The 26,234-nt window shown below is 44.1% G+C and overlaps 1 protein-coding gene across 7 annotated transcripts in view; it reads right to left on the bottom strand.

The window, feature by feature from the left end:
• OCLN (occludin) overlaps positions 1-24,399 on the bottom strand; it is a 52,266-nt gene extending 27,867 nt beyond the window's left edge. Inside the window, exons 1-4 of one of the 7 annotated variants that reach the window (XM_005672522.4) lie at positions 24,246-24,399; positions 15,649-15,766; positions 10,308-10,986; positions 6,794-6,955 (exon numbers count right to left, since the gene is read on the bottom strand). In XM_005672522.4, the coding sequence (XP_005672579.1) occupies positions 6,794-6,955; positions 10,308-10,986; positions 15,649-15,698 (891 nt within the window). In that variant the 5' untranslated portion in view covers positions 15,699-15,766; positions 24,246-24,399. 7 annotated transcript variants of the gene reach the window in all.
• Between the last annotated feature and the right edge of the window lie 1,835 nt (positions 24,400-26,234).

The following is a 26,234-nucleotide window of genomic DNA, read 5'->3' as shown; positions in this document are numbered from 1 at the left end:
ACCCACTGAGAAAGGCCAGGGATCAAACCTGCATCCTTGTGGATGCTCGTCAGATTTGTTTTCTGCTGAGCCAGGATGGGAACTCCAACACAATGAAAACTCTTAAATGCCTCTTTTTACCTATGCTAACTTAAGTTCTGTTTTTATTAACAGTAACCCTAGGATTCATGCAACATCAAAATTCTTTTCTGCACAGCTGTTTACCTTTCAATATCCCTGTAAAGGAGACAGCCATACTTTTACTGGTTTTCTTCATTTTCTCATATGCATTTCACATAAGTCTCGAGAGGCAGACCAAATAATTTAGCCCATTTTATAGAGAAGGAAACTGAGGTTCAGAAGGGTTGATTTGTTTACCCAAGAGTGCTGGAATCAGGGCTCAAACCCAGGGCTTCAGAGTACAGTACTATGGTCCCTCTAATAGGCAACCTCTCCAAACCAGACTTTTCTGACATACATAAAAAAAACAGAACTCATCTGCCTCAAGTCACAGCAACAGCAGCATAGCTAGAATTCAAACTCTGGTAGTCCACCTCCTGCTTCTATTAGAAGTAAAACAGTCAGCACTGCACAGAGAGAGTGGAAGAAAGGGGAGACTACCAGGCCTACAAGGCTGTTCATCTGAGATTGAACCTACAAGTGAAGGGTCTCCAACAGAGCAGTGCACAAACCCTATAGAGCCTGGTTTTCTGGCCCGTGTGTAGTAACATTGCTCAGAGCAAGGGTGAGGAGGTCCGCTCAGCGTAAGAAGAACATCTGATCACAATGGAACCATGGGTTCCATTCCCACACTGAAGAGCACTCAGTCATGCAATCGAGATGAAGCAAAAGGGAAGGAACACATCGTGGCCTTTTCCATTTTTGGGGGGGCGTGGCTTTTGTCTTTTTAGGCCCACACCCACGGCACATGGAGGTTCCAAGGCTAGGGGTCGAATCAGATCCACAGCTGCTAGCCTATGCCACAGCCACAGCAACACCAGATCCGAGCCGCGTCTGGGACCTACACCACAGCTCATGGCAACGCCGGATCCTTAACCCACTGAGCGAGGCCAGGGATCGAACCCACAACCTCATGGTTCCTAGTCGGATTCATTTCTACTGCGATCATGGCCTTTTCTAATTGATGTGGGGAAGGCACTGTGCAGACAGGTCACTTCTGGGAGGAGGTAGAAGCAGATGGATGGGAAAGTAAAAAACACATGGGGTAATGTAACTCAAACCTAGCATTCAAATTCTTGGATGGGATGAACCGGATCAATAAATACAAGAAGGCTATGAATGGACCAAAGATGACAATGTCATGAACCAAGAACTGGGATTAATCTATTTCTAGAGAAAAGAAGTTTAAAAAAAAAAAAAAAGCTTTCCATTTACATAATAGCAAAGATACCTTCAACATCAATTTTCTCCATTTTCAAAGAACTTACCATATACTTACTGTAAGAAAATGACTTAATTTGTTACAGAATTATTCTGGTCAAAATGGGTTTGCAAAAGGAAGAATAGCCAAAAGACTTGACTTTCACTAAAAATGTAAAAATTTTAAGAAGATAAAACTTTAGGATGACTCATTGGCCATTTGGGAATGAGATTAAGTTAGCTCTTACCTCACGCTACAGCAAAAAACGAGTTTCTCGGAGTTCCTGTTGTGGCTCAGTGTTAACGAATCCAACTAGGAACCATGAGGTTGCGGGTTCGATCCCTGGCCTCGCTCAGTGGGTTAAGGATCCGGGGCTGCCGTGAGCTGTGGTGTAGGTCACAGACACGGCTCAAATCCCGCATTGCTGTGGCTGTGGTGTAGGCAGGCAGCTGTAGCACTGATTAAACCCCTAGCCTGGGAACATCCATATGTTGCAGGTACACCCTAAAAAAGCAAAAAAAAAAAAAAAAAAATTGGGGTGTTCCTATTGTGGCGTAGCAGAAACAAATTGTTTGTAGTATCAAACAACACACATATTCATCAATGAGAGACTGAGCACATAAACCATGATACATCTATACCACCAAGAAGCTCTGAAGTGATAAGGGCAGATCACCTAGATACACTGTAAAGTAAAAGGGGTGAGGTACAGGCAGAATGGCCTAGTTACACTAGCTTTTGCATTAAAAAAAAAAAAAGCAGAAAAGCATTTTTCTTCCTTCCTCCCTTTCTTTTCGTCTCTTCAGGGCTGTATCCAAAGTATATGGAGGCTGCCAGGCTAGGGGTCAAATTGGAGCTGTAGATGCCAGTCTAGGCCACAGGCACAGCCACAGCCACACAGGATGCAAGCCGTGTCTGTGACCTGCACCACAGCTTACAGCAACGCTGGATCCCCGGCCTACTGAGTGAGGCCGAGGATCGAACCTGCGTCCCCAGGGATACTAGTCAGATTTGTTTCTGCTGAGCCAAGACGGGAACTCCCTCTTTCATTTTTTTAATCACAAAATAAAACAATGAAAGGAATCAGAAACTGAGAAGATTATGTACGGGTGTGGGAGAGGGTAGGGAAAGATATACAGAAACGGGCAAATGGAACCAAAAAGAGGGCAGGGAGACTACCCTGAAAACTCGTTATTTCAAAACTTGTAATTCTGACCATGGGCTTTTTAAAACATAGTAATTAAAAATTTTATCTTGTCAACAAATACAAAAATAAAAACAGTATCAAAACGACATGAATAAATGTTACAGCAGTATGTCAGGTGGACACAAAAGTAGAGTACCTAATTCCATTTATATAAAGTGTAAGAACAGGCAAACTAACTGATGTGACAGGAGAAAGAGGAGTTAACACCCCCTAGGGGATACTAAGAGGCATGAGAAACCTTGGACACTGGCATGTTCTAGATCTTGATTTAGGTGTTGGTTACAAAGGGGCATATAGGCATTCCTGCTCTGGTGTGTTGGGATAGTTGAGATAATGAATCTGACTGCAGGAGTTCCTGTCATGGCTCAGCGGAAACAAATCTGACTAGTATCTATGAGGACGCAGGTTCAATCCCTAGCCTTCAGTGGGTTAAGGATCTGGCATTGCCGTGAGCTGTGGGACAGGTTGCGGAGGGGACTCGGACCCCATGTTGCTGTGGATGTGGTGCAGGCCAGCAGCTACAGGTCTGATTTGATCCCTAGAGCCTGGGAACTTCCATATGCCTCAGGTGTGGCCCTAAAAAGACAAAAAAAAAAAAAAAAAAAAAGAATCTGACTACAGTGGCTTAGGTCACTGCAGAGCTGTAGATCCTTGGCTGGGCCCAGTGGGTTAAAGGATCCAGTGTTGCTGCAGCTGTAGCTCAGATTCAATCCCTGCCCCAGGAAATCCATATGCCATGGGTGTGGCCATTAAAAACCAACACAAAACTAAATGGGCATATACATTAAAATTTTACCAGATCACACAATTAAATTAGCACACCTAATGCACCTTACTCTGTGTGTATAGATACACATTACACTTCAATAAAAATTTTTAACAGTATCAAAACTGTGTTTGAGGAATACTTAATGAAGTAACAAAATGCCTATAAAATCATGTTTAATTAAAAAGGGAGAATTTTACACTAACGACTATAATCATTCTTCTGAATTAGAATAAGCAGGAGAGGGAAAGTATTAAAGAACCTACACCAAAAAGGTAACTCAGGATGACAAAATTTTCTTTGTCCTTCACAGTATTTTCAAAATTATTTACTTACCAGTCAGATAAAGATAACCATGCATTCAGAAAAAGTATCACTTAATCTGGGGTTTGAGGACATAATAGAAAAAATAAAGATCTAACCATTTAATTAAAAGAGGCTTTAAACATTTAAAATGCAAGTTGGTACAAACTGAAGTGAATGACTGACTACAAAGGGCCAGGTTAACATCCAAACTGTGTGCAAACACGACCTGTTTATTTTACAAAGTACAAGATATCCAGAGCAGGGAGGAGAAAGAAAACAACAACCCTAAAAATCCCTAAGAAGGCAGAGAAGCCATTGTGCTGGAGATTCAGAGACAGGAAATCAGAAAGTTGCAGGTTTTCCCACAGAGGATACAAAAGGGCTGAAACCTGCTTAGATCTGAAGTGTCAGGAGTTGAGGTGCCTTTGCACTAGGAATTCTGATCTTACAGATTTAAAAAACCCAAGAAAGGCAGTAAGATTTAATAATGAACATGGAGACGTACCCTAATCCATAGAGAAGGAGCAAACAAGTATTCACTAGCGAAGAGCTCCTTTAGTGAGTTTCGTAAGATGTTCCCCATCCCAAACAAGCCACTATTAGCTGAATGAGGAGTACCTTGTGTTAGTTCTCCACGATTAGAATTCAAATTTTAATTCTCACCTAGTACAAGTTATTAATTCTAGATTCTTGTCCATTATTTCAGGTGGAGATTACTTTTATGATATTAATGTCTAATGACCAAAAGGGAGAAAAATCACTAATCTTGTCTGGCATTTTAGATGCAGCATCAAACATTTCCACTTGGGCGGCTACATTCTCTTATCTGAGTGAAACCCAATCGAGCAGTATATCGCCCAGGAGCAGAGAAACAAACAAAGAGTTTCTGCCGCTGGTTATGGAAGGAAACGGAGGCAAGAATGAGAATGTGGGATGGAGCTGAGCAAAGCAAACCTGGGCAGGTGAGAGGAGAAGGGCAGGAAAAGCACCATACCAGGGGCTAAACCCACCTCCCAACAGCTTAGCCTTTCGTAGGCATTTCAGTGGAGGAAACAAGGGGAAAGGAAGGGAGAGAAGTGATTATTGCATGAAAAACTAGTGCGCTGGAACAATAGGTGATTCTTTAGTTTCTTTTTCTTTCTTTCTTTTTTTTTGGTTGCCCCTGTGGCATGCGGAAGTTCCAGGGCCAGGTATCTAACCCACACCACAGCAGCGACCAAAGTCACAGCAGGCAGCAGGGACAACAATGGTTCCTTATCCCACTGTGCCACTAGGGAATTCTGATTCTTCAGTTTCTTAGGACAAAACGTTTACTTACTACACCAGAGAAACTATGAAGTACATGTGAAACCACCTAGAGGCTAGCCATTGAATTTCTGGAGATTCGGTGAGGAAGCACTGTAAAAACAATACCTCTTTAGAAGTTAAGTCCTTTCAGCTTCATCGTCATCATCACCTCCAGAAGTTACGATGTCTATCTTTTGTCAAATTATCAAAAACGTGATTGGAGTTCCCGTCGCGGCTCAGTGGTTCACGAATCCAACTAGGAACGTGGGTTCAATCCCTGGCCTCATTCAGTGGGTTAAGGATCCGGCGTTGCCGTGAGCTGTGGTGTAGGTTGCAAACGCGGCTTGGATCCCAAGTTGCTGTGGCTCAGGCGTAGGTCGGCAGCTATAGCTCTCATTCGACCCCTAGCCTGGGAACCTCCATATGCCGCGGGAGTGGCCCAAGAAATGGCAAAAAGACAAAAAAAAAAAAAAAACAAAAAAAACCCAAAGAACAAAAAACAAAGCGTGATTAAACTCTCAGGACAGTAAAATCAGATGAGAAGTCAAAGTTCACTGGGACACTAACGTTACTGGTGCTAGTCTCTCTGAGTCAGTTTTGTAGTGTCTCGAAACCTTGAGTAAACAAATCCAACAGCCAGTGAAAACTGCCACACCCAGAAACTCTCAGCGAAACCTTGACTTCACAGTTCACAACAGACGGACTGTCCCATCCACTTTACAGGTGGCCTTGCCTGGAGCTAAAGGTCGAAAGAAAACATTCTCAACACCTTCACATTTTACTGGGGAACAAAATGAGGAGGAAAAAAACCTCAAGCAGGTTTCAAGGAGAGGTCAGGAACTACCATCGCGTTGGTTATGAATCTCGTTAGTTATGTTAGTTAGAATCACACCTTCTGATTTTCCTAAGACTGTTTAGCGCCTGACCTAGAAACATTTCATCTGCATTCCTAGATCGCCTCAACAGCAGATGTACAGGAAGCTAGGAGCCTTCGAGATGATCTGTATATTTTCCCCCTCCCCGGACCTGACCAGCAGTCCCCACTCTTGGCCGACTCAGCTCCAGTCCCACCAGACAAAACCAAATCACCCTGGAACCAGTGCCCAGGATTCTCAACTAACCTTCGTGGCAAGAGACCAATCTGTTCAAAGAAACCTGTGACGGCCGTTTCTAAGGCTGTTTTCAATACCTTTAAAGACAAGCGAGGTTGCAATAACACTCATTTGGGAGCTATTTTTGGTGAAAGGGACCTTGTGCTCTTTTAGCAAATCACATCATTGAGGAAGCCACCTTCTGGTAGAATTAACAGTAGATGCAAAAAAGGAAATTGCTCTAATCGCTCTCTGCCTTCCCTAAAGGAGTTCATAAGTCAATGGTAGGGCAGAAGTAGTCCCTGTGATTTGCCAGGCTGTTCTCCATGTAAATAGTTTAAAGCCCTGCCACCACCCCAAAAACATCCTTAACAACCTTGACTCAAGACAGCAAGCACCCTGAGCAATGGTGGTTCCCTCCTAAACCATAAGCAGGAAAATAAAAGGGGAGGGGAGAGGAGTTGCTTTTGTTTGGCAAAGGCCACAGTTTTTCCCTCTGATTCCTTTAGAAGCCATTTCTTTTCAGCACTCGGATCCACTTCTTGGAAATGGAAATCTGACTTTTACCTTGTAGTAAAACCATGTCCACTTATCCCACCGTCTTAACATTCTAAAGGAAACCTGAGGTCACAATTTTTGCCAGGTACGCAGAAAATAATTCTAAGAATAAAGTTGCACAAAGCACTAAAAGTCAAGTTTAGAGAAAGAAATCTGAGAGGTTAATAATCATAATTTTTAAAAACCTGGATGTTCGCTGATTTTTTAAAAATACTTACCCACTCTTCAACATTGGGGGGCTGCTCGTCATAAATACGTTCCTTGTCCCACAAAATATTCGACTTGTCATAGTGGTACATCTTGCTTCGAGTTTTCACAGCAAAGAAAATCATTAAGGCAAAAGCCACAATAACCATGAACCCTAGTACAATGGCAATGGCCTATAAAAAAATGAAAGGTATTGACATATTTAGATTTTTAAATGCTTACTTTATCCCAACCCACACTCTACAAATAGTTTAGATCCTACTAACTATCTAGGGTGTAACTGATATAAAATTGATACAAATGGTTACATTTTAGAAATATAAAACCCTGCCACTTGGGCTAAGGCTAACAAAACACACACACACAACACACACCTAGATTCAATCATTGCAACATGCTTAAAGTTAGGCATTATAATTATCCCTGTTTTAGAATTAAAGAAAACTATTTCCAAGGCCTGAGGACCAAGGAGTCATATTGTTATAAACAGATGAGAATGGCCAATAAATTAACTCAATCACTGGTGTACTTCTAAAAGGCTTTAAATACATGGGAGTTCCCACCATGGCTCAGTGGAAACAAATCTGACTAGGATCCATGAGGACGCAGGTTTGACCTTGGCCTTGCTCAATGAGTTCAGGATCTGGCATTCCCATGAGCTGTGCTGTAGGTTGCAGATGAGGCTCAGATCCCAAGTTGCTGTGGCTGTGGTATAGGCTGGTGGCTACAGCTCCAATTCAACCCCTGGCCTGGGAACATCCATATGCCATGGATATGGCCCTAAAAAGACAAACAAAACAAAAAAAAAAGGCTTTAAAAATGTTCTTCTCAAAAGTATCTTTATACACCAAATCATGCTTATAGTCTTGTTCATAACACTTACTTGGCAAATCTTTTTACACTGAATGTAAATTTCAGTCCATAGAGAATCTGCCTTACTATAAATTATGTAGACATGATCTAACCAAGCTATGAATTAAAGAAAATAGGCTAATGATTCATTTAGTCTGGCAGGTTCCTCTGTTTTAGGAGTCTTTTGAGCACTTACTAAAAGGGGGCTTGTAACAAGGAAACCCTCCCCCTGACAGTTCTCCTAGAGTCTGACAAGTGTGTTGAGTGGTACACTGGCCTGGAGACACTCGGAGGTGAGGCAGGTAGCAGGACTGTGGCCTGGATGTTTGCTAACGGCTAACAGGAGGCTCTCTTTGCAGCTGAGTATCTAACAGCAATACCCTTTTTCAAAGAATAAGAGGGATGGCAGTATGCTAAGACAGGAATACCAACCCTCAGCCCTATTTACCACAGACACATCTCAATGTCAACAACAACCACTCTGAAACCTACACTTCAGCCTTCAAAATAATGGTACTTATTGGAGAAAGTCTAACCCCTAAAGTATGACTCATTCTGGGAAAAGAATGAACATTCCTGAGTCAGTGTAAGGAGAAAAAAAAAGAAAAGAAAAAAATTGGTAACCTAGAAACATTCTTAATATAATTAGGGTGACTCATGGTTACTGAAGGCAGGGTTCTCAACCCCACCTGTATATCTGAATCACCTGACAGCTTTTTAAAATACTGATTTACATTCTCAAAACAATAAAACACTTTTGAAAAAAATTACAGACTAGGTTAATGGAAAGTCATCCTATGTTCACGGGTCAGCAGACTTGTAAAGATGACAATTCCTCTCCTGAAAGTGATCTACAAATTCAGTGCAATCCTTCAAAATCCTAAGTGGCTTTTTTGCAGAAACTGACAAGCTGATCCCAAAATTCACATGAAAATGCAAGGGACCTAGAATCCAGCCAAAAGAATCTTGAAAATGAACAAAGTTGGAGGACTCCCCACTTTCCAAATTCAAAATTTATGACAAAGCTACAGCAATCAAGAAGTGTGGTGCTGACCTAAGGTTAGAAATACAGATTAATGGAAACAAATTGGGAGTCTAGAAATAAATCCACACATGTATGGTCAATTCATTTTTCATAAGGGCATGTGAAAATAACTTAATGGAGAAATAATCCATTTAACAGATAATACTAAGAAAACTGGATATCCAAACGCGATGAATGTTGGACCCCTTCCTTGCCAAATTAACTCAAAATGTACCCCAGAGTTAACTGTGCACCTAAGAGCTTTCTCCTCAGAAGAAAACATAGGAGTAAATCTCTGTGACCTTGAATTAGGCAAAGTGTTTTTAGATATGACACCAAAAGCACAAAAAACTACGGAAAATTAATTTAGATCTCATCAAGATTGAAAACTTTTCCGTGTAGTTCCTGCTGTGGTGCATGGGTTAAGGATCTGGCATTGCTGCAGCTACAGCTTGGATCCAATCCCTGGCCTGGGAAGTTCTACATGCCACAGGTGTGGCCAAAAAACAAAACAAAACAACACAAAACAACAACAACAAAACTTTTCTGCAAAGATCATCATCCAGAAAGTGAAAAGACAATGACCAAATGGAGAGAAAATATCTGCACCTCACATATCACAAGGGAGTTGGACCCAGATATATACAAACTTTTACAATTCAATAATAAAAATTCAAATAGCCCAACTTCAAAAGGGACAAAAGATCCTGAATAACCATTTCTCCAAGGAAAATATACTAACGGCGAATAAGCACCAGAAAATATCACCAGCAATCAAGACAAGGCAAATCGAAACCAAAATGAGGTACTACTTCACACCCATCAGCATGGCTAGAATCAAAAAGACAAAAACAGTGCTGCTGAGGATGTATGGAAACTGGAATCCTCATACATTTCTGGTACAACGGTGCAACCTCTTTGGGGAACACTGACAGTTCCTCAAAAGGTTAAACACAGAGTCTCTATAAGACCCAGCAACTATGCCCCTAGGAATATACTGAACTCAAGAGAAGTTAAGACATTTCACACAAAAACGTATTCACAAATGTTCAGAGCATTATTCCTAACAGCCAGTGTGGCAGTGGCCATCAGTCGATGAATAAATAAAATGTGGTCTATTCACACAACGGAATGTTACTCAGCAATGGTCAGGAAGGAGGTACTGGTATATGCTTTACGTGGATGAACCTTAAAAACATTAATGCTAAATGAAAGGAGCCGATCAAAAAAAAAAATGTATTGTATGATTCTGCTTATATGAGGTAACCAGAACAGGCAAATCTATAGGACAGAATTAGGTTTCTGGATCTGGGAGGATGGGGGAAATGGAGAGTGACTCTGCTAAAGAGGATGGGGTTTCTTCTGGGGGTAGTGAAAACATTCTACGATCAACTGTGGTGATGGCTGCATAACTCTGTGAATATAATGAAAACAAATGAACTGTACTTTAAATGGATAAATTAGATGGTATGTCAATTATACCTTAATAATGACACCTAGCCCTTCTCTCAGATTCTGATTTAAATAGAAGTGGGTCCTTGACACCAACATGTTTTTAAATGTTCCCAAAGTGACTCAATTACGCACCCCAAGCTGTTAGCCTCTGACCCGAGGAGAGAGGGGAGGAAAAAAATGAAAACCACCCATACCTCCTGGGGATCCACCACGCAGTAGTGATATAAATATTGATCCACGTAGAGTCCAGTCACCGCAGTCGTATAAAACTGGTTGCAGAGGGCATAGATTTGTGAGCTGTAGAGAGACCCTGACGCCTGGGCTGTTGGGTTGACGCCCATTATGTAGACAATCGTGGCAATGAACACCATCACACCCAGGATAGCACTCATTATTATCACAGTCAAATAATACCTTCTTGTTCTAGATATTTCAGATCTTATAACGCTGGTCACAAATATCACCAATGCAGCAATGAAGCAGAAGGCAGCCATGGCCAGGAAGAATCCCTTTGCTGCTCGTGGATCTGTATAGCCCCCTCCATAGCCATAACCGTAGCCATAACCATAGCCATAGCTACTTCCATAGCCACCAAAGCCACTGCCGGCATAAGGGTAGCCCATACCACCTCCTATTAAGGTTCCATAGCCTCGGTCCCAGGCAAGCGTGGAGGCAACACAGGCAAAGATAGCAATGCACATCACGATAACGAGCATAGACAGAATCCGAATCACTCCTGGAGGAGAGGTCCATTTGTAAAAGTGGAGAATTTCATCTTCTGGGTAGAAAGAATACGCTGGCTGAGAAAGCATTGGTCGAATGGGCGTCTCTCCACCATATATGTCGTTGCTGGGTGCATAATGATTGGGTTTGCTGAAATGCGCAAGAAAACAATTTTAAGTTAGCACTTTTTGGCCATAACCAGAAAGAACACAGGAAGTAACTGGAGTAATTTGAAACAAACCATTGGCAAATGAAACTATTACTTGTATACCCATTACAATAGCACAATTTGTGTCCCCCTCACTGCCACTAAATTCAAATGTCACAATCCTAACCCCTGATGTGATGGTATTAGGAAGTGGACCTTTGGGAAGTAATTAGGTCATGTGGCTGGAGCCCTCGTGAATGCGATTAGTGCCCTTATAAAAGAGGCCCCTGGAGTTCCTGCTGTGGCTCAGGGGGTTAAGAACCTAACGCAAAGTCCATGAGGATGCAGGTTCAATGCCTGGCCTCACTCAGTGGGTTAAGGATTTGGTGTGACTGTGGTGTAGGCCTGCAGCTGTAGCTCCGATTTGACCCCTAGCCTGGGAACTTCCACATGACATAGGTGTGATGCTAAAAGGAAACAAACAAACAAACAAACAAAAAAAAATGGAAAAGACCCCAGAGAGCTCTCTCACCCCTTCTAGCATGTAAGGATCCAAGAAGCTGGCAGTCTGCAACCTGGAAACCCAGCCTATAGTACTTGATGATAGGAGCCAGAACTGACTCAGACGCCCACTGAGCAGGAAAGGTTCATGCATCATAATCACCTGAAGAGTTTCCTGAAACATAGATTGTTGGGCCCCATCCCCAGAGGTGCTGAGTCTGCAGGTCTGGGGGACAAGTTTCTAGATGCTGCTGATGCTGCAGTCTGGGAACCATACATTGAGAAGGACTGCTTAGCTTCTATGGAGCAGAGGTTTCCAAATTTTGCTGCATATTAGGATCACCTGGCAAAGGTATAAAATCTCCAGACAGAGCACTCCAGACCAGTTGAATCAAAATCCCTGGGGATGGGACGCAGGCATTTTGACAATGGTGTCAACCCTTTGGCCTCTGTGAGGAGACTGATTCCTTCAGATAGGATGCCTACACTGGGTCAGGTGCAATTCCTGGCAGCCTCGCTCTCTTGCCTAAGAAAGCACAATAATTCATGACTTCATTTGGCAGCTACTTATGGAGCTGCTGGGCTGACACATGGTGGGCACCGGGCTAGGTACTGGGGATATGACAATGAAGAGGACAGCCTCAGTTCGGACTCTCACAGAGTGCAGTCTAGAGGGGTAGTAAGACATGAGACAAATTACCCACCACATGAACCACAGCCAGTTATGGCAAGAGCTACAAAGGAGATCAAATATCAATGAAGGCTCATCAGGATGAAGGCTGATCAGATCTTGAATCTCTTTTGTAAAAATACCTTGCAAATCCAGTCTTTTAATCATTAACACACAGCTTGTAATTGTCACAGTGACGTATGGACACACTGAATCTACAAACTGTGGGCCCTGGGGAGGCAAAATTCAATCCCTAAACTCAATCAGACTCTTTTGTTCTCGGCGCTATTTCCACAGACCACCTTCCTCACTCCTAAGGAGATACCTTACTACTGGGTACCACTAACCCCAGGAATTAGAAAAAATTATCTGAGTGTATGAGAATGAAAATGAAATGGAGGCGTTCCCGTCGTGGCTCAGTGGTTAGGAACGAATCCCACTAGGAACCATGAGGTTGCAGGTTCGATCCCTGGCCTCGCTCAGTGGGTTAAGGATCCGGCGTTGCGGTGAGCTATGGTGTAGGTTGCAGATGAGGCTTGGATCCCGAGTTGCTGTGGCTGTGGCGTAGGCTGGTGGCTGCAGCTCCGATCAGACCCCTAGCCTAGGAACCTCCATATGTCCTGGGTGCGGCCCTAGAAAAGACAATAAATAAATAAGGAAATAAATAAGGAAATGGAGAAAGTGGAAAAGACACTGAAAACGTCAAGTAAGAAAATTCCCTAAGGCATTCTCCTTGGCTCTTTGGGTTGTCTCCATCTGGGCCTGTCATGAACAGACTAGCTCTGACACATCCTCCAACATACATCCTAGGACCCGTAAGCACCTATTTTTCTAGGGAGTAGAATTTCTGGGTCAAGTTTTTTGTTGGTTTTTTTTGCTTTTTAAGCCCACACCCATGGCATATGGAGGTTCCCAGGCTAGGAGTCCAATCAGAGCTACGACTGCTGGCCTACACCACAGCAACGCAGGATCCAAGCCGCGTCTGTGACCTACACCACAGCTCACGGCAATGCCAGATCCTTAACCCACGGAGCGACGCCAGGGATCGAACCTGCAACCTCATGATTCCTAGTCAGATTCATTTCCACTGTGCCCCAACAGGAACTCCAAGTTTATTTTGTTTTTTAAATCTTCAGCTCTACAAGACAATCAAACTGTTTTCCAATATGATTTTATCACCTCCCATTAACAGTGTAATGTTCACAGAAACATTGCTTATGATAACCCCAAACTGGAAACAGTCCAGATGTCTACTTAGAGTGCAGTGGGTAACGGCGATACAGCCTCACGATGGAGTGCTAGGGAGCTGTGCTAATACGGCAGCCACCAGCCCCACAGATCAACAGAGACCTTGAGATGTGGCTCATCCAAAGTGAGCTCTGCCGCTAAGGGCTCAGAGTATGAATAAAGAATGTAACACCAGCAAGACCGAACCCTAATAGTAACTATGTACTTTGGGGGATAATGATGTGTGTCAGTGCAAGTTCATCAGCTGTACCGAATGCACCACTCGGGTGGGGGATACTGATAATGGGGAAGGCTGTGCAATTGTGAGCATGGGGGCCTACAGGAAATTTCTATACCTTCCTCTCGATTTTGCTGTGAAGCTAAGAACTGCTCTAAAAATAAAGACTACGTTTAAAAAAAGTCTATACAATAGCTCATGAATCAGTGTTTATATAAATCACATGTTGAAATGGTAACAGTTTGACTATATTAAGTGAAATGTATTATTAAAATTAATTTCTTCCTTTCTATCTAAATATTGTTACAAGAAAACATGAAACTACACATATGGCTTACATGTTTTAGCACTGCTCTAAAGCAAAAAATGAGCCACAAATGATCGCAGATAAACCTTATATAAGTAAAGCTTAAAGAAACAAGGCAGGAAAGAAGACATATAGCATGTAGCATTCATATAAAGTTTAAAAACAAATGAAACTAGAAGTTCCCATTGTGGCTCAGCAGTAACAAAAGCGACTAGTATCCATGACGATGCAGGTTCGATCCCTGGGCTCGATCAGTGGGTTAAGGACCAGGTGTTGCTACAAGCTGTGGTGTAGGTCACAAACGTGGCTGGGATCCCATGCTGCTGTGGCTGTGGTGTAGGCCTGCAACTGCAGCTCTGATTTGACCCCTAGCCTGGGAACGTCCATATGCCTCAGGTAAGACCCTAAAAAGAACAACAACAAAAAAAAAAAAGAGTAGGAGTTCCCATCGTGGCGCTGTAGAAACAAATCTGACTAGCATCCATGAGGATGCAGGTTCGATCCCTGGCCTTGCTCAGTGGGTTAAGGATCTGGCATTACCATGAGCTGTGGTGTACGTTGCAGACACGGCTCAGATCCAGCATTGCTGTGGCTGTGGTGTAGGCTGGCAGCTACAGCTCTGATTCAACCCCCAGCCTGGGAACCTCCAAATGCTGTGGGTGCTGCCCTAAAAAGACAAAAAAAAAAAAAAAAAAAAAAAAGTAAAACTAAACCATATTGTTTAAGATGTAAAAAGTGGAAAATAATAGGGAAAAGGAAATGACGCTCATACATCAGAACACTGGTTTCCACAGAAAGGAGAGGACTCAGGGAAAGACTTTGAGGTATTCTGTTTCTTGACCTGGTAATGACTCTACTTCGTATTTACTCATCATCTCATGTGCACGTTCTGTGCCTTTTTCTATAGGTATATTTCACCATTGTTTACAAAAATAAGCATGATTTTACGGGTTACTACTCAAATACAATATTCTCCAGCATATTTTTTTTCTTCTTTTGGCCACACCCACAGAGTATGGAAGTTCCTGGGCCAGGGATTGAATTGCAGCTGGAGCTGTGACCTACATCACAGCTGCAGCAATGACGGTTCCTCAATCCAACGTGCCACAGAGGGAACTCCTCTCCAGCATATTTTAAGGCTCTCATTGTCATAAACAACTGGGTCCCCACCACCTTCAGATATTAGTCAGGAGGCTATGTAATAGAAACACACCCTCTGCTACAGTTTTCAGAGTTAAAGCTACAAACTACTTACAGGAAGAAACCCCCATTGATGTTTAATAGCAAATTTAATATTTAAGTAATCATTGTTAAATTTCTGAATGGTTAAGGACACCAAGAATCATCAACTTTTTTTTTTTTTTTTTTGTCTTTTTAGGGCCGCATCCACATTATATGGAGGTTCCCAGGCTAGGGGTCCAAACAGAGCTGTAGCCGCCGACCTACGCCAGAGCCACAGCAATGCCAGATCTGAGCTGTATCTGCGACCTACACTACAGCTCACGCAACCCGGATCCTTAACCCACTGAGGCAAGCCAGGGATCGAACCTGTGTCCTCATGGATGCTGGTCAGGTTTGTTTCTGCTGAGCCATGATGGGAACCCCAAGGCATATATTATTTTATTTTTAAGCACACACAACACTGTGATGAAAGTTTCAACTATACATATTTTTACATGTAATTGACTTAAAAGAAAAAAAAGAATTATGTATTTACTTACAATTCATCAGGCCTATAAGGAGGTGGACTTTCAAAAGGCCTGGATGACATGGCTGATGTCAGCGGGTCACCTGATCTTCAGGATGGGCAACGCCCCGTAGCTCTCGAGATCAGCCAATCTAAGCAACATAAGTAGGGTAATGACATTACCACTGAGTTCAGAGTTTCCTTATATCACTAAGAAAACTACTGATACCAATCTCAAGTAACCTTTCCCTCCAGTTACTTCTCTTGTCCTTCCCACTGCTGTTTTTACATGCTGGACCATTAATTCTTTAAGCACAAGAAATCACTGAGCGTAGGAATCATTCAGCCTGGTGGTCCTCATTTGCACCCAGCATGTGCTCTGCACAGCACTGTCACACGCACGCTGTTCAAACTTGAAATTCTAAATTTTTTTTTGGTTTTCTTTGTTTACCCTCGTAGGGCCGCACCCGCGGCATATAAAGGATTCCAGGCTAGGGGTTGAATTGAAGCTGCAGCCACTAGCCTGTACCACCACCACGCCAACATGGGATCCAAGCCTTATCTCTGGCCTACACCACAGCTCATGGCAATGCCAGATCCTTAACCCACTGAGGGAGGCCAGGGGTCAAACCTGCATCCTCATGGATGATGGTCAGATTCATTCCCTCTGAGCCACGATGGGAATGCCCCCCTCATATTACTTTTGAGAGTTCATATAAAATGAGAATGGAGAAGTTCCTTGGTGCCTTAGTGAGTTAAGGATCTGGCATTGCTACTGCTGTGGCACAGGTTTGTTCCCTGGCCTGGAAGCTCTTGCATGCCACAGGCACAGCCAAAAAAAAAAAGAGAGAATGCATATGAAAGTGTATGCATAGCTGTGTCCGGCACCTACCAGCCCTTCAATGTTACCTAAAGCATAATCTGGTTTAAAAGCATGCTTTTATCATTAAAAAGGATTACAACATGAATGGTAGGATTGTGGACATTTTTTTCCTTATCCCCCTTTACAAGTCTTCAAAATGGAACATAATTTTCACAAAAAAGGAAAAACATCAAACACACAGTGTATTAAAGAGTCCTCTTTACTAAGACAAAAGCAGAGTAATTTTGTTCTATAATTCCTCAGAGCAAAAAGCCCTAAACATGTGAGAGGCAATTTCACTCCATCAACAAGTATTTATTAGGTGCCTACACTGTACCACAGGAGCCTGTGGAAGTTAAGGGTCAAAGTTCTCTTGAAAGTCACAAAGAAAACAGCCACTACAACAGACACTATTTAGGGCTGAACTACATGATTAACTGCAGTTTGGGGATAATAGGAAAGACTCAGGGAGAAAGAGCCGGGGGCTTAGGGGTGGATGGGGGAAAGAACATGAGCAGATCTGTAACCTGAGTGTATTAAAGTGTCTAATATTTTTTCCTTTTCAAATAAGGGCTCTACGATCCTAACTTGCCACATTAGGAACAATAAATCAATTCAGACTCTTTAGACTTGTTCTTTAAAATCATTAGCAGCTAGGAGTTCCTGTCATTATCTCAGTGGTTAATGAATCTGACTAGGAACCATGAGGTTGCGGGGTTCGATCCCTGGCCTTGCTCAGTGGGTTAAGGATCCGGTGTTGCCGTGAGCTGTGGTGTAGGTTGCAGACGTGGCTCAGATCCTGCGTTGCTGTGGCTCTGGCGTAGGCCGACGGCTACAGCTCTGATTTGACCCCTAGCCTGGGAACCTCCATATGCCGCAAGATCGGCTCAAGAAATGGCAAAAGACAAAAATAAAATAAAATCATTAGCAGCTATCCTCCACATTCTCGAGGACAGTCCACTACAAATTTCTTAGAATAAAATATTGCCCAAATGTACGTAAGGTAAAACCTCAAAGATAGAAATATATTAAATGTGACACCAACACCAGTAGCACATATTTCCAAACACAGTGAGGAAAGACAACTTCTCCACATTCTTTGACTTCTAAAAACTGCTTTCTTGAAACACACCATCAAGCATACAAATGATAAGTGTATACAGCCCCATAACTGGTACCCAACTACACACATAGACAAGAAATTTTTAGGCCAAAATGCTATGATGACATGAAAGAGTAAAAGTCCAGACTGTCTTCCAAATCGATGTTCAGAAAAAGGACATTAAAAAAAACTGAATTTAAACCCTTAAATGTGGGACCCTGTTTCTGAAGCTCAATGTCAAATACTGATAAACTGACTTAAAGAAATCTTATCCTTCCTGGGACCCTATTATTGTATTAAAATACAAATACTATGTAAAAAAAAAAAAAGAAAGAAAAAAGAAATCTTGTCTTTTTTTTTTTTTTTTTTGCTATTTCTTGGGCCGCTCCCGCGGCATATGGAGGTTCCCAGGCTAGGGGTCTAAACGGAGCTGTAGCTACCGGCCTACGCCAGAGCCACAGCAACGTGGGATCCAAGCCGCATCTGCAACCTACACCACAGCTCACGGCAACGCCGGATCATTAACCCACTGAGCAAGGGCAGGGACCGAACCCGCAACCTCATGGTTCCTAGTCGGATTCGTTAACCACTGCGCCACGACGGGAACTCCCAGAAAAAAGAAATCTTATCCCTTCTATGGCTAGGTCTCATTCATTTGAGACTATTCCAAAAATTCCCAGCTCAATGGCAGTTTTTGAAAATTCTATATTAATCCTGACTCAGGTTGAAATTTTAACCTTGTCAAAAATACAGACAACAGAGAGTTCCCATCGTGGCTCAGTGGTAATGAATCCGACTAGGATCCATGACGATTTGGGTTCAATCCCTGGCTTTGCTCAGTGGGTTAAGGATCCAGCATTGCCGTGAGCTGTGGTGTATGTAGATCATAGAGGCAATCGGATCCGATGTTGCTGTGGCTGTGGTGTGGGCCGGGAGCTGTAGCTTGGATTCCACCCCTAGCCTAAGAATTTCCATATGCTGCAGTGTGGTCCTATAAAAAACAAAACAAAACAAAACAATCTAGACCTCAAAATTCCTTTCCAAACTACTCTTTCCTGGATTCAGAGTTTAGCTGTCATGTCTCTTTTAAAAGTAGAGATTTTTAAACGGCAAAACAAATAATTTTAGAAAGTTCATTAAGAATAAGACATGGCCGATCAACTTCATTTCCTTTTTTTGAGAACTTTTCCAGACGGGAGATGAAGGGAATGCCTAGAAAATCCTGAGAATCTTGGGCACATTCTTGTGCACAGAGTGTGGGTAGCCAGACACCCATGGGCTGAACAGTGGAACCTAATTAAGATGAATGAATGGACCATTTATGTCCACCTGGAAGGAGGTCCCTAGTAGTGACCACGGACAGTGTGGACAGCCTCATCCAGATCTGCAGCTGACAAAACACTGGAAAGGATAAGTAACCCAGTGGCCCCAAGGACGCTGACACCAGCCAAGCTGATCAAGGTCTTCGTCAGGCTAGAATAACAGGCTGAACCAAACCGAGAGGTTTTAAAAGCTCACAACATGAGAGCACAAAATTCCCCTTCTCCCTGTGACCACCACTACTTTTCTGGGTCGAAGAGGGGGACAATCCTGACCTCTGGGCTGGGATAAACACGTAAGACAAGGTTTTCAAGAAGACCAGCAAAAAGCATTCACAGCAAAGTGATTATCCCGAAGATGAGAAATTTTAGTATATTGTATTTCGGTACATTGTATCCAATTTCAAATGTTGGGGGCAGGAACACATTTTAAATAGGTAAAACTCAACTGTTAAAAATTAACAGTAGGAGTTCTCCAGTGGCACAGCAGATTAAGGATCTGGCGTTGTCACTGCTGTGGCTCAGGTTGCTGCCACCGCACAGATTCAATCCCTGGCCCAGAAACTTCCATGTACCAAGGGCACAGCCAAAAAGAAAAAAAAGTAATAGTATGAGTAGTAGGTAAGGGAAATCTGGCTGTTTGTTTTTTTGTTTTTTGTTTTTAAAGGCCACACCCTGGGCATATGGAAGTGCCCAGGTGGTGTGGAATGAGAGCTGCAGCTGCTGGCCTACACCCCAGCCACAGCAACGCCAGATCCTTAACCCACTGAGGGAGGCCAGGGATCAAACCTGCATTCTCATGGATACTCACTGAGTTCGTTACCGCTGAGACACAACGGTAACTCTAGCAACTATTCATTTTTTTTTTTTTTTTTTTTTTTTTTTTTGTGTTTTTTGCTATTTCTTGGGCCGCTCCCGCGGCATATGGAGGTTCCCAGGCTAGGGGTCTAATCGGAGCTGTAGCTACTGGCCTACGCCAGAGCCACAGCAACGTGGGATCCGAGCCGTGTCTGCAACCTACACCACAGCTCACGGCAACGCCGGATCATTAACCCACTGAGCAAGGGCAGGGACCGAACCCGCAACCTCATGGTTCCTAGTCGGATTCGTTAACCACTGCGCCACGACGGGAACTCCAACTATTCATTTTTAAAAGTGCATTTCCTTGGTCAGAATTTCAACAAAAGCTAACAAGTGATCCCAAACTTAGGCAGTATTTTTAAAGGTAGTGCTAACATTTAGGCATGACAAAGTTATTAAAAAAAAAATCCCCGAAGAACCTTGAAATTGGAACATGTTTCAGCTAGGTGCCTCTCCAGGAGAGAGACTAAGATTGTTAAAGATCTAGAAAAATCATGCCTTAAGACAAAACATCAGGATATGTCTGGCCTGGAGAACTCAACATTATAAGGACCACTATAGCAGCCTTCAAAGAGCTGAAGAGCTGTCTTTGTAGTCCTAGAAATGGTTCCTTTAAAAAAACCCAAACACTCCAGAGGGTGAGATTTCATCTCAGTGTTAGGAAGTCTCTCCACACACCCTCCCAAAATAACAAATAACAATTTGATCTTGTGCTATTTATGCAAAGCTTCAGTTGTTTGATATTGGAGAGGGTGGGGTAGAGGAACTGCACTGGAAGACCTCTAAGGTCTAGCCTGGGAACCTCCATATGCTGTGGGTGCGGCCCTAAAAGACAAAAAAAAAAAAAAAAAAAAAGATACTGGCAAATCTTAATAGAAAACTAACCTAAGCTAAAAAAGAAAAGCCTGAAAATGCTATGCTATGCTTCCAAATTATTCTTTAAAGCAAGCTATCAATAAGTAAAAAATAAAATATTGTTTTTTTGTTTGTTTGTTTTGTCTTTTTGCCATTTCTTGGGCCGCTCCTGCGGCATATGGAGGTTCCCAGACTAGGGGTCTAATCGGAGCTGTAGCCACCAGCCTACGCCAGAGCCACAGCAACGTGGGATCCGAGCCGCGTCTGCAACCTACACCACAGCTCACGGCAACGCCATATCCTTTAACCCACTGAGTAAGGCCAGGGACCGAACCTGCAACCTCATGGTTCTTAGTCGGATTCGTTAACCACTGCGCCACGATGGGAACTCCAAAATATTGTTTTTTAAGAGCAGTTTGTTCCTTTCCAATCATATGCTTTTAATTAATTTGTCTTTTAAGAAGTTCTTTTCAACATTTTAAAAAATTGATGTATAGCTGATTTATAATTTCTACTGTAAAGCAAAGTGATTCAGTTATACATATGTATATACACATTTAAAAAATATTATTTTCCATTATGGTTTATTATAGAACATTAAATACAGTTCTCTGTGCACTAGGACCTTGTTAAGTTTTTAAGGTGGGCATTAGGAGTTCCTGCCTTGGCGCAGCGGAAATGAATCCAACTAGGAACCATGAGGTTTCCATCCCTGGCCTCACTCAGTGGGTTAAGGATCTGGCGTTGCGGTGAGCTATGGTGTAGGTCGCAGACAAGGCTTGGATCTGGCATTGCTGTGGCTGTGAGTAGGCCAGCGGCTACAGCTCTGAGTGGACCCCTAGCCTAGGAACCCCCATATGATGCGGGTATGGCCCTGAAAAGACAAAAAAAAATTAAAATTAAAATTAAAAAAAAAAAGATCCCCAAGTGACTCATACCACATTCAAGATTAGAAAGCACAAAGTTACAGAAAAGCTACATGCCTGAAGTAAAGATTTTTAAAACGGTGTAGCAATAATCTAGTCTTTTTACTCCCTAATATTTCCATAAATAATAATGTGGATGAAAAAAAGCCCGCTAAATATTCTAATTAAGTAAGCCTTGAAATGCACCTGAAGAAAACTTCCCTCTAGGAGGTTCCTGGGAAGGTGAAAGACATTATATCAGTTAATTTATGTGGCTGAAAGTAATCTCTCTCTCTTTTTTTTTTTATATTTTCTAGGGCTAAACCCGCAGCATATGGAGGTTCCCAGGCTAGAGGTCTAATCAGAGCCACAGCAACTCGGGATCCGAGCCGCATCTGCAATCTACACCACAGCTCACGGGACCGCTGGATCCTTAACCCACTGAGCAAGGCCAGGGATCAAACCTGCAACCTCATGGTTCCTACTCAGATTAACCACTGAGCCACGACGGGAACTCCTCATTTTGAAAGGACAATAGTTTCAATATTATCCTCAGAAGAAAAGAGTAAAGATTTTTACCTTTAGATCAAGCAAGATGGGGAACACTTATATGAGGCCACAGGGTATAGTCAAAGGTAGAGAATTCCAGAACAACTCCCCAAATCTGGTTCTCCTGCTGGCTTATAAGGACTGCTGCTTTTCTAATATACCTTCCCTAACTAGCTGAAGAAGTTTTCAAGCCAGCCCGTTTGCAACATGTTTCCCCTACCTGGTGTTCACTCACAACTGGAGTTCTAATAAGATCTAGCTTTTAGAGATGCTGGGATGATTAAATGATATAAAGTACAAAAGGGCAACACTCATCATTTCCCTAAATTGCCTGTTGGTGTGTAAATCTCCATCATTTAACAAGGAGGCACCTAATAATGAAATAAATGCAAAACTAGATAAAACCAGTGCTGTTGCTTTTTCTGAGAAAATATCAATTACTGCAGAGCCAACTTTTAAAATGTCTATTTTAGGGGACTTCCCTGGTGGCCTAGAAGTTAAGGATCTCGCTTTGCCACTGCTGAGGCTCTGGTACAGGTTGGAGCCCTGGTCCAGGAACTTCCGCATGCCACACACAGCCAAAACTAAGACAAATAAGGTGTTTATTTTAAAACACCAGGAAGACAAAATATTCAATACATACAGTGCAAAGGAAACACTGTTACACTAGGGAATGCAAAGTTGAGAACTCTACCACTGTCTGGAAAGAACTAGTTTTCTATCAAAAAGCCTAAGGGCCTTAAGAGGAAGGGATTCTCTTTCCCAGGGATCGCAATAATATACCTGTAGTGCGTGAGGGCCACACAGTAACCTGGAAATCTGCCTCCTGCCTGCCCCGGGTCACCTCCCGGGTGGGCAGGCTACCCGGCCCAGGGATGCCCCGGCTTCTCCTCCGTCTCAGTCGCTTCACCTGGGACCGGAGGGTCTTGGAGCCGCTGCTGCAGCCGCAAGGTGCAGAGGCCATTTTGGCCCCTCCGCCCGCCTGGCCCCTCCACCCACCTGGCCTCACACACTTGGTCCGACACAGGCAACATGTCCGCTGCGCGCCGGGCCGGCCCTTCCCCGGGTCGCAGGAGCGCGCGGCCGGCCGGCCGGGGCCAGGTCCCGGAGGTCATGCACCCCCGCCACTTCCAGAGCGCCCCGGGCCGTGAGCGCTCGTCGAGCACGGACGGCCCCGAGGCAGGTCCGCCCACCTGGCGGCGGCCTTTAGGTCACGGGTGAAATAGCCCAGGCGTGTGCGGCTTCCCTCGAAGTACAGCTACACTCGAAATTAAGTCCCCGCCCCCCAGCTTAAATCCACGCGGAACCACACAACTGCCCCCCAGGGGCTTGAAAACAGCCCATCGGCCCACCCCACGTCTCCAGGAATATTGCACGGATTAAATCTGGCCACCCCTTCTCCCCCTGGGGTACCCAAAAGGGTGGGGCGGGATGGCGTCGAGGAGGTCCCCCGGGGGTCCTAACCGCCACGCCCCGGCCAGCGAGCCGACCCCCCTCGCTCCAGTGCTCAGGATCAGAGCCCACTTTCCCCGAGGACCCTCTTCGCGAGGACCCTCCCTCCCAACTGTACCTCGGAGAGCTGGGCGCAGGATCCTCGCTGTTCACTTAACTTCCCGCCAGCCCCCATGTAACCGAAAGGTTGCCCCCACCGCCTAGACACCGGTGGCTTCAAGCGTTTCCGCGGCAGAAGTTGATGGGCGTCTCCAAGCGCACCCCCGCTCGGGAGGCAGCCTCTCAAGTTCGCCCCGCGCGGCTCCCTCGGACGACCCGCGCCTTTTCGCTTCCCGCGAGTCCCAGCCCAGGGACGAAACCGCCACCGAAACCAGCGCGGGCTTCCTCCCCCCGCGCCGCTCCTACCAGACAGAAGGGCCCCTCGTGCGCCCTGGGCGCGGCGCCCAACTCTCACCTTCTCACCGCAGCCTGGCCCGACCCACCTGGAAAGGCGAGACCCAAGGAGCGCGCTCACCTGGAGGGTGCACCTGACGCAGTGCAGACGGCCAGCTCGCCCCGCGGCTCAGCTGGGGACCCAGCCCTCCTCCTCTCCACCCTCCTCCCCTCTCCTCCTCTCCCCCTCCTCCTCCTCTCCCCACCCACCCCGCCGTCCGGCCCACGGGCATGCGCACCAAAGCCAGGCCCGTGTGCCAGTTACCCCCCCGCCCCCGCCGCCCCGAGATCCACCTGCTGCACCCCGCGAGGGCTCTGCGGCGCTCTGTCTAGCTCTCCCCGGAGTCCCGCCGCCCCAACCAGAGGAAGGAGAAAGGGGGTGGTGGACACGGGCGAGGAGGAGTGGTGTGGTGGCCTCCTCCCACCGTGATCCATCCACCTGAAACTCAGATGGGAGGGGGAAGGGAGCGGTGGAGAAGGAGGCGGGAGTAACCAGCCCTTCGCACACCCTTGCTGCGCCCGGCGTTAAAGGAACAGTGCGGCCTTTTGGCCTGAAGCACAGGGGACAGAGCACCGAAGGGCTGCTTGGGGTGGGGTCTCGGACATTGAGAGGTTGGGGAGGGGTCCTGGACCATCTGGGAAGCGCTGGGAGACCGGTGGGCTTCGGGTAGAACTGCAGAGTGTTTGGCAAGTAAGGTCTGAAAAGTGTCCAGGGGTGCTCAGCGCTTTGACAAAAAAGGCACGATCTCACACAAAACTTTCCTGCTCCGAAAATGTGGTTAAAGTTTTGTTGCAAAGAAATTTTTGAAAGTCATGCGGGGTTTTGAGAATGGTTTCTGAATGTCTGGATCCAGAAAAAGATCATTACTCAGAATGGTTCTGTGCAGGTGAAGTACTGTAGATAATGGTGTCAGTGAACTTGCCGTCAAAATTAAGTGCATACTCCAATATACGTTACTACCGGTTCAGGGTCCTCTGCCCTTCCCTCCCACATTTAACTATGGTGTGACTGAGAGGCTGTTCTTGGGGGGATCTAAACTATATAAATAGCCTCTTTGGCTTAAAGGGAAAAAAAAAAATTGCCCTAGTTCTGTGTGCTCTCGATCCCTAGGCTCTTTCCAAAGGAGTGTTCAATTTAGGAAAACTCATAGTCTGCACTTAACGCTGTATACACTGATCTATATGCATGTTGTATTTCTTTTTTTTTTAATTGCACAACTGAATGGGGCAGTTTTAGTTCTTGCTACTTAAGTGTCTGCATTGAAGGCTAGAAATTAGCCTGTAAATCCTGCTCACTTTGTGTTTCAGTCTGGAATGTCAGCATTGCTAATAAATTTCAGTCCAATCCCACCCACTTCTCTTCCTCTAATTAAGTGGTTAGGGATGTGACTCTCTCCTACATTAGATCTTAAGACACAGCTCAATACTTAAGGAAATAAAAGCATTATATAAATATAAGGTATTTAAAAATGATGACAGCCTTAATGAGTAATCAATCTAATTGCTGTTTTTTTTCATGGAAGTCATCCTACAGCTACTTTAATATGACTATGTAGATTTTGAATGATGCAGTTTAAATGGGTATTGTTAACACTGGGGAAGCCAGGTTAATCCTCTTAATGTTCACTGAAATCGCCAAACATTCCACTCAGTTTATAATTAAACAAGGGAACATTTCCTGATACTCTCAGATTTATAAACACATGTCTATTATTTTATAGTATACTTAGATACATTCTGAAGAGGAGAATTTAGAGGTTTTTTTCCACTTTAAAAAAATTGAAGTATATTTCACATACTATAAAATTCACCCTTAATTTAATTTTATTTATTTATTTTTGTCTTTTTTCTAGAACCGCACCCTCAGCATATGGAGGTTCCCAGGCTAAGGGTCGAATCAGAGCTGTAACTGCCAGCCTACACCACAGCCACAGCAACGCAGGCTTCCTAACCCAATGAGTGAGGCCAGGGATTGAACCCAAATCCTCATGATACTAGTCAGGTTCATTAACCACTGAGCCATGACAGGAACTCCCCCCCCCCTTAATTTTAAAGTGTATGTACAATTCAGGGGAGGTTTAATATATTCACAAGACTGTACAGCTGTAACCATTGTCTAATTCTAGAACATTTTCATCACCCAAAATAAAACCCTGTGTTTATTAACAGTCACTCCTCATTTCCTCTTGCCTCTAAACCCTGATCTACTTTCTGTCTCTCTTGATGTGCTCCTTCTGGACATTTTATATGAACTCAATACTATATGTGGCTTTTTGTGTTTGA

The sequence above is a fragment of the Sus scrofa genome, chromosome 16 (genome assembly GCF_054392235.1).
Source record: "Sus scrofa isolate SSC_HxYL_T2T_F1_AM1 chromosome 16, Sscrofa_HxYL_maternal_Yorkshire_Landrace_v2.0, whole genome shotgun sequence".
In the NCBI taxonomy this organism is placed as follows: Eukaryota; Metazoa; Chordata; class Mammalia; order Artiodactyla; family Suidae; genus Sus; species Sus scrofa.
Note: the sequence above shows the minus strand (reverse complement) of the source record. Positions and strands in the feature narration are given on the sequence as shown.